Source organism: Coloeus monedula (genome assembly GCF_965178545.1).
Source record: "Coloeus monedula genome assembly, chromosome: 23".
Lineage (NCBI taxonomy): Eukaryota > Metazoa > Chordata > Aves > Passeriformes > Corvidae > Coloeus > Coloeus monedula.
In genome coordinates this window covers 3,480,000-3,489,267 of record NC_138803.1, presented here as the reverse complement: position 1 = coordinate 3,489,267, position 9,268 = coordinate 3,480,000, and the positions used below count along the sequence as shown (strand labels likewise).

Here is a 9,268-nt window from a genome sequence, read left to right as displayed (position 1 = left end):
GCCGCTGGCCTTGGACATCTCTGCTGTCCCACGGGCTGTCCCCACATTACGGCTCATGAGGACGTGTCCTTCTGTCGCCCAGGGCTCCTGCGGCGCTCCCCGCACCCCGCACGCGGCCCCATCCTCACGGCTCGGGGGCACTGCTGGGGCACGAAGGGGTTAAAGCGCCCGGGGCTGGTCTGCGGGGAAGGAGCAGCCTCTCCTCCCTCTGCACATCTGGATTCAATAAGGGCTGGGGAGGCCGGAGCATTCCTGAGCACTGAGCTGGAGGCTGCTCTCGCTGCCGGCCATGGGGCCCTGGCGCTGCCTGCTGCTCCTGCCGCTCCTCGCCCCGGCCCTGCGCGCCCAGCAGCAGCAATTCATGGAGTACGTGGAGCGGCGCCTCACCCTCCTGGAGGTACAGCCCCGAGCAGGGCCCCACACCCGCCCCACACCCCGAATCGCCCCATGACGGGGCTCCCACTCCTTCTCCATGGAGGCCGGCGGGGCTGGGAGCGGAGCTGGGTAAGGAGGAGCTGGGATGGAGACGGAGCTGGGTGTGGGGTGTCCCGGCAGCCCCCGCCAGGGTCCTGCACAGCCCAGCACGAGGATGCACGGAAGCAAGACGGTCGTGGGAGTGCTGCGGGACAGGCGGATCTCGGGAGCAGGGGCACTGCGGGTCTGGGAGAACCATGGGGACACCACAGGAATGGGAACATCACGGGTTTGGGAGCATCATGGGGAAGCAGGGGCATTGCAGATCTGGGAGCTTCATGCGGTCATCATAGGAATGGAGGCATCAGGGATCTGGGAGCATCGTGGGAGAGTGGGGGGCATTGTGAGTTCAGGAACATCATGGGGGCATCATGGGGGTGTCATGGGAGAGCCGGGGCAACACGGGAGTGGGGGCATCATGGGCCTGGGAGTGTCATGGAAGAGTAGGAACATTGTGGGTCTGGGAACATCATGGGAGCATTGCAGGAATGGGCATCACAGGTCTGGGAACATTGCAGAAGCAACACGGGAGCAGCGTGGGTTTGGGAGCACCACAGGAACGGGGTGGGACGGGACCCAGAGACACGAGCCCCGTGTGGCTCCGGGGGCTCCCACAGCCCGGGCAGGCTGGGACAGCTGCCACTGATGGGCTGTGAGGTTTGGAGACCTCAGTGTCCCCTTGGCCACCTCAGGAGAGGATCTCACAGTGGCACGACCAGAGCAGCCGCTACTCCACGGAGCTGCGGGACTTCAAGAACCAGGTGCTGGGGATGCTGGAGGCGGCCGAGAAGGAGCGGGAGGCGATGCGGGCGGAGGCCGAGAGCGCGGCCGTGCGCGTGGACCGGCTGGAGCGAGAGGTGGATTACCTGGAGACACAGAACCCTGCCCCACCCTGCGTGGAGGTGGATGAGACACTGATGGACAAGCAGGTGGCCACAGCCAAGCAGAGGAAGAATGAGAAGTACACCAAGCTCACAGGTGAGGGGCTGCCGTGGCTCCCTGGGGAATGGTCCTGTGTGAGGGTTACCCCGACCCTTCCCAGCCCACCCCAGTCCAAGTGTCCCCCAGCCACAGGCTGTGGCATTGTGTCCCAGCAGGGCATCTCAGATGCCTCTGGCACAAGCTCCTGCATCCCCCCGAGCCTGGGAGCTGCATCCAAGCCCCAGGCCGGAGCCCTGTGCATCTCCAAGCCTCTGGGGCAGGGCTGGGGTGAGGGTGGCTCCCCTGCCCATGGCATGGGTGCGCTATGGGACTTCTCAACGCCACCAGGGATGCACTCAAACCCCTTCAGCGAGTTTTCGAGGCAGTTGCCTGAGGGCCACGGTGGGACAGGGTGAGAAGGCAGCATGGGGCAGCAGCAGTCCTGCTGCAGAGCCGGGCGGTTCCCAGGCTGTCACGGCTGCCCCACTCCTGCAGATTGCAGTGACACCATCGCCAGCATCAGGGCCATGAAGATCCTGAAGCGTTTCGGCAGTGCCTCGGGGCTCTGGACCAAGGACGCTGCGGGGAGCTCGGAGAAGATCTACGTGTTCGACGGCACCGCCAATGACACGGTTTACGTCTTCCCCCGCATGAGGGAGTTCACCCTCTTCTCTGCCACCCGCAAGGCCGCCCGCATCAAGCTGCCCTACCCCTGGGTGGGCACCGGGCACCTCGTCTACAATGGGCACCTCTACTACATCCGCCAGCAGGGCCTGTCCTTCCAGGTGATCAAGTTCAACCTAGCCAACAAGACGGTGGTGGACAGCTCGGTGTTCCCGGCCGAGGAGCAGATCCCCGTCTTTGGGCTCTCCCCCTCCACCTACATCGAGGTGTCGGCGGACGAGGAGGGGCTCTGGGCCATCTACGCCACCAAGGAGGACGAGAAGAACATGTGCCTGGCCAAGCTGGACCCCGCCTCGCTGGACATCGAGCAGATGTGGGACACGCCGTGCCCGCGGGAGAACGCCGAGGGCGCCTTCGTGGTGTGCGGGGCGCTGCACGTGGTGTACAACACGCGCCTGCCCAGCCGCGCCCGCGTCCAGTGCGTCTTCGACGTCAGCGGCACCCTGGCCCCCGAGGACGCCTCCCTCGTCTACTTCCCCAAGCGCTACGGCTCCCACTCCAGCCTCAAGTACAGCCCCCGGGAGAGGCAGATCTACGCCTGGGACGACGGCTACCAGATCATTTACCGCATGGAGATGAAGAAGAAGCTGGAGGTCTGAGGGGCCGCCGGCGCTGCCCAGCCCAGCCCGCAGGACGACGTCTCTGCCCCTTCTCCCATCACTGTGAAATGAGGAAATGCTGGACCCCCACCCCAGCTGCCCCCCAGCACTGGGTGTCCCTGCCTGGGAGCACCCTGCAGAGTCCTGGACTAATTTAATGAGGTTTTCTTTTCTGATATAATGAATAAATACTACGCAGCGAAGTGCAGCCATCTGCCTGGGGGAGCGTGGGGCGCTGGGCAGGGCTGTCAGAGCCCTGAGTTCCGTGTCGCCCCTGAGACACCCCAAAAGACACTTCCCAAGGGTGGGGTGTCCGTGCAGGGCTCAGAGCAGCGAGCACAGACAGACCTTGGGAGGGTGCCTGGGCAGGGGGCTGGCCTGGGGCTTAGGGCAGGGGTTTATGTTGGGGGCTTTGGGTGAGGGTTTTGGAAGGGCTTAGGGCAGAGATTGAAGCTGAGGCTTTGGGCAGGCTGCTGGTCAGGGCCAGCTTGTTTTACATGTACAAAACTGTGAGCAAACAGCAAAATCCCTTAATCTGGGAGGACAACAGGAGATTTCCCTCCCATGCCGGGGCGGCGCCACAGCCAGCAGGCCCCAGATGTTGCTGATTTACTGAGTTTTGTTTCTAATGAAGCACAGCAGAGTTCCCCCTGCAGCCGCAGAATCTCCACCTTATGTAAGGTTTCCCCCATCCCCTTCCATCCCCTCTTCCTCTGGCACCGAGTTCCTGCACAGAGCAGCCCCAGAGGGGATGGGGCAGGACAGGGCAGGTGCTGGGAGCTCCTCGGGGGCTGGGGACAGCCCCACGTTGCCCCCAGGCCACGTCCCTCCTGCCCCAGCAGAGACTGTCCCTCGTGCTCTCACTCACCCCCCACCCCTGCAGGGTGCAGGATTTGTCCCATCTCTGTCCCTGGGCCCCCAGAAAGGCAGGATTGCTGTGATTTGATCCCATCACAACATCCTGAGGGCACAGAGGATGGATTAGGAGGGGTTTCAGCACTGCGAGCGTCCCTTTTTCCCATCAGAGGTCTATTCTGGGGACAAGCATTGAAGCCATGGGCCAGGCTGGCTGGGTGAGGGTTGCATCCTGCTGGTGCCAGTGCCAGGCTGCCTTTGGGATGAGAGGCCAGGAGCTGCCTGGGCACCCCAGGGAGGTGCCAGCCCTGTGGGAGCACCATTGCCAAGCACCTGAGGGGCCCCCATGGCCACTTGCTCTCCCAGGGCTGTGGCGTGGCCATGCCACCCCAGTGCCACCCTAAAGCCCATCCAGCATCCCCCCATGCCCAGCTGCAGCCAAACTGTCCTGCCATATGGAGGCCACTTGGTATTTGCCTCAAGTTCTTTGGTATTATAATCAAACTGGTTGCATAAGAAAAATCTTCAAATACCCACTTTGAATGACTGTAATTGGCTGGTGCTGAAAGTTCAGCACACAGTGCAAGTCAAGCAGAGAAACCATCCAAGTGTGAAGGACTCTGTGAACTGTCAAGTTAATTTATGGCCCTTTTCAAGATCAATAATGGCGGTAAAAGAAATATAATTTTCAGAAATCTCACAGTAGTAAATAATTACACCGATGATTTCTCCAGCTTGAATTAAAACTGATGGGGCGGTAATGATTCTGCTCCAGAAACCATCTTGTAGCCTGGAACGAGTCCTGCACCATCAGACCTGCACTTTCCTGTGACACCTGGAGCCTTCTCTCCCCCGGGTGAACACCCCCGGCTCTCCCAGCCTGGCTCCAGAGGGGCTCCAGCCCTCGGAGCAGCTCTGTGGCATCCTCTGGCCTCGCTCCAGTGACTCCACGTCCTCCCTGTGCTGAGGACCGTGGGCAGAGATGCCCCTCACTAAACCAGGTCAATCAGAGCCCCACAAGCTCCTGTGGAATTTGTTTCGTATGAACACTTTGGGAATGAGGAGTAGAATGAACAAAATAACTGCAGTGCCCGATGGGCTTCTAGAGCATAGCACTTATCTCACACTCCACATCTTCAAAGTACTCCAGGAAACATCAGCTAATTAATCCTTGGAATAATTCCTGTGAAACGGAACAGCCTCATCTCCATCTGCTGACAAACACTGAGACAAAAACCACGTGTGACCAAGAGGGGTGGTTCAGCTCTGAGCTGGCTGCAGGCACACTGTGACCCGGGGGTGGGGACCACGACCCTCAGTGCTCATGGAATCGGGGAATATCCTAAGCTGGAAGGGATCCACCAGGACCATCCAGTCCAGCTCCTGGCCCTGCACAGACACCACAACAATCTCACCCTGGGCATCCCTGAGAGCTGTGTTCAAACACTCCTGGAGCTCTGGCAGCCTTGGGGCCGTGCCCATTCCCTGGGGTCCCCCTCCAGCCTGACCCTCCCCTGGTCCTGGCCCAGCCCTTCCCTGGGGTCCTGTCCCTGCTCACAGAGAGCAGAGATTGTCCCCAGGCTGCCTCCTGGATGGGGTCACCCTTCTCCTGCCAGAGCTGAGTCCCTGCCATCCCCCAGTGCCACGGAGGGGTGTGAGGCACCTCAGGCTGGCCCGTCTGGGTGACTCTCCTGCCAGATATCCCACAGGAGAGGGGTCACTCATGGAAGAGGGGAGCAGCAGGGACACAGGTTCCTGTTTGCCATGGGATGCGCACCCCCCACCCTCACGGGGGTGGCTCTGCCTCCTGCAGGTGCCAGAACTCGCCATCTCCTGCCGGGGTTATCAATTCTTTTCTTTTCTCGTTTAAATATTTATTGACCACATTAAGAGAAAGCAAAGGTCGTGCCACAGCTGGGGGAGTTGTTGTCAGAGCCCTTGGTGCCCTCAGGGGTGCTGATTGTCCCCACCAGCCACCCTGGCACTGCCCGGCCCCAGCCAGGACCCCCAGTGGGAGCAGCAGCACCTCCAGCCCTGCCCATGGGATGGCCTGGGCTCCCTCGGTGGGACCCAGGAATCCCTGGTGGGATGCAGGGACCCCAGAAGGATGCAGGGACTTCCAGCAGGATGCAGGGACCCCAGTGGGATGCAGGGACCACAATGGGATGCAGGGATTCCAGCTGGGTGCAGGACCCCAGCGGGATGCAGGGACCCTGGCAGGGCTGCCTCAGGTGCCTCTGTCCTGTGTGGAGGTGGATTTTTGTGGCTGCTCCCAGTTGCCCTGCACTGCCCCAGCCCTGGCTGCCCTGCCTCTGCCCTCCCAGCCATTCCTGCTGAACTGACAAGAGTTTCAGGAAAATTCAGCCTTGACTCAAGGTCACCCGTGGCAGAGACTCCCTGTTCTCCCAGTTTGGTCCTGTGCCGGTTACCTGGAGCAGACATGGACAGCCAGACCCTCTTCCCCACAAAAAGGTTATGAAAAACCTTCATTCCTTCATTCCCCTGCCTCTGGTCCCAGTGGAGGTGGCTCTGGGCCCAGGATTGCTCCTGTTCCCCCTTCCAGGGCTGCAGCCCCACAGCCAGCCCAGGGCAGGGGCAATGGGATCATCCTTTCCAAAAGGAAGGGTTAGTGGAAAATATGCTAATGGGGCTGCTCCAGCCTTCCCCTGGGAGTCTGAAGCTCCTTGTGCTTTAATTGCCAAATACTTTATCTCTTTAAAGAAGAGCCTCTATAAGTAATAATCCCTTTCATCTCTGCTCCTCTTGAAAAATACTCCTCTTTGCGAGGCAATCTGGTCAAGTAAATTGGGAAGTTGTGTTATCAGTGGGAAAGAGAAACTGACATCTTTGGGCTAATTTTCCCTCCTTTGTCTAATTCTCAAGGATATTGACGTTATTCCCCTCCCTGACTTTTCCAGCTCACAGGAGCTATTGATAAAGTGAAATGGCTCTGCGTGCCCTATTAGAAACACGGGAACTAAAATTAAAACCAGGCAACTTAAACAAGTGCATTATGAAGCTCCCATTGTATTGAAACAGGAAGAGGGGGATAATTCTCCATTTAATACTTTCTTAATGGCTGGTTGGCAACTCTAATCACTGGCTTTTAACTTCGAATAGGTTCTCCTGCCCACGGAACATCTGGTTGAGGTGTAACTCATCACACATGAGTCGGGAGGCAGCAAATCTCCCCCCAGGGATTGACAGCAGGACTGGGAGGGCACCGGGGCTTGGGATGAGCTCGGACGTGCCAAGAGGGACACGGAGAGGCAGCACCTCCCTTACAGTCCTCATCATTTCCTAATGGCAGTGCAGAAAAAGTAAAACCAAATTGACCCCAAACGCTTCCTGACATGGAAATCATCCCTCTGAAGGTGGGATCTCTGATGGGTAGCAGGGATTTGGAATGTGTGCTCCAGCCCAGCTCTGTTATTTCTCATCTTGGCACTGTCAGGGAGCTCAGGGACATGCAGAGCACTTGGTGGCTTTGGGGACAGGAGGGCTCTGGGTGCAGGGACAGGAACTGTGGGGTGCCAGGGGAGGCTTTCCTGGCATGTGTGCCCCTCACCTGGAGCTGGTCTGGCCAGGGGTGCTCAGCCTGGCAGGGGCAGAGCCCTGGGGGTCCCCTCATTCAGAGCCATTCCTGCCTGGGGGAGATCCTGACTCTGCTGCTGAGATTGGAGAACGAGCACATTGTGCCCCAGCTGGGCCCAGCCACTTCCCCCAGCCCCACTTCTCCTCCTCAGACACCAAACCCAGCTCCTGCCAAATCTTCCATGGCCCAGAGCTCCCCTCATCCCTCCCCAGCCCCCCAACCCCTCCAGAGCACTCACACCCCCTGCACTGTCCCCTCCCTTTGTCAGAGATGTGCTACATCCTCCCAAAAGAAAGGGACAGAAACTGAAATTTCTTTTTAAAGGATGAATTTTGCAGAACTATGGGGCCACTGCAGAGCTGGGTCCCCCCTGCCCCAGCCAGCCTGGGGATGCCCAGGCTCCTCTCATGCTTCCCAGTGTTGTCTACTCCTTCCTTCCCTCTGGAAATAAAATAAAGTCTTCAAGCTGGGAGCTCACAGCCCTGTCAGAGGAGCGGTGGCTTGTGACGCACCAAGTTTCAGTATTTTCTGAAGAGCTTCATTTACTAGCAGATTTTTCTGCTATTTTGGTTCTTTGATTGAGATGGATTATTTTTCCTGAGCTGCTCCCATTTGTGGTAATGTGTCTCCATCCCATCCAGGAGGGATTTTGCTGACACAAGGAGGACCCACGCCGGCAGCTCGCCCCATCCCAGGGATTTCACGCATCCTGCAGTCTACATGATTTCACCAGGATTTTCTTTGGGGTGTTATTATTACTAATGCTATTATATCAAAGTTGTTTCCTGAGGACAGAAAAATACCAGCTCAGCTATTCAGCTAAGCAGTTCTTTAATTTCTCAAAATCAGCTCCCCAGTGCCTTTTTGGAATAGATCTGAATTTTCTGCTTTAATCCCTCTTCCTGAAGCAAAAGTGCTGAGGGGTGAAGTGACTCTCCCTGGGAAAGGAGGGTTGGGGTCTCTTTCCCAGTGCTGCAGCTCAGGGATTGTGAGTCAGCTCCAAGAAATATCAGGTAGAGATTTTTTGTCTCTTTGCCTCCAAATCCCTCATGCCCAGCTGGGATGGAGCAGCAAATTTGGGGTTCCCAGCCCTCCTGACTTTCCATCTGATGTCTGGGGAAGGATGACTGGTGCAGGCAGGGCAGGGGAGACTGGAGTGACACCAGCATGAAGAATTTGGGGGGGCTGGGGCAATCCCCCAACACAGCAGCCCTGGCTCTGCCCACCCTCCTGTGTCCTCCTGCTGCAGGTGGCCAAGGACCTGGAGGGAGATATAACCATGGTAACTGGGATTATCCCAGAAAATTGCTGCCATTACTGCAGAGGTGGGGTCAAAACAAACAGAAATTATCAATTTTTCTATTTCTAATAAAATGCAGAAGTGTGTTATTGACTCGCTAATTGCTCAGCTAAATGGATTTCTCCTAAATTACCTCCTAACCCTTGTAAATGAAAATGATGCAAAGATTAGCACTTCCATGGATTTGCTCAGGAGAGAAAAAATGAAAGGTCTGATTCCCTGCCCAGAGCAGGGGGGCTGGAACTGGATAATCTTTAAAGTCCCTTCCAACCCAAACCATTCCATGATTCTATGATTCCCTTTTAACCTAAAATTGCTCCAAGCCTTGCAACCTGGGGGATCCTTGGCACCACACAGGTCATGGAGCCACTCTCGGCTTTGTGAGTGGCTGCTGCAGGAAATTGCAGCTCTCAGCTTGGCTCGAAATTGTCAATTCTCCCCTGAGTGTAGGTTTTCAGGAAATCAGGGGTTTAAATGAGAAGTATTCCTCTCCAACTGAGCCCCTCCAATATCAGCGTCAGCTGCCACCTCCTCCCATTCCCGACCCAGGTTTGCCTCGGAAATTGAAATGTTCAGCTTGTTAGAGAATAAATGAAGAAAGAAATATAATTTAATCAAGAGACATCAGTACCAATAAATCCCATGAAATTTAGCACAGCTGGGGTGTAGTGTCATCATCCCCTCGCATGCTCAGCTGTGTGCTGGCAAACCAGGCAGCTCTGAGCCCGCTCTTCCATTCTCCTCTTCACTGCAAGAGCCACTTCCAGAGGCTTGGAGGGACATGCAGGTTTAGGAAATAATTATTTTAATTGCATCATCAGCTCCATTCCTGCTGCCAGG

General features: G+C 57.2%; 1 protein-coding gene across 1 annotated transcript; it reads left to right on the top strand.

The window, feature by feature from the left end:
* Nucleotides 1-269: 269 nt before the first annotated feature.
* On the top strand, nt 270-2,678 carry OLFML3 (olfactomedin like 3; the record flags this gene model as incomplete). Its single annotated transcript, XM_082295989.1, has 3 exons — nt 270-397; nt 1,167-1,452; nt 1,891-2,678. The coding sequence occupies exons 1-3, from the start codon at nt 290-292 to the stop codon at nt 2,676-2,678; spliced, it is 1,182 nt and encodes a 393-aa protein (XP_082152115.1). The 5' UTR covers nt 270-289.
* Nucleotides 2,679-9,268: the final 6,590 nt, after the last annotated feature.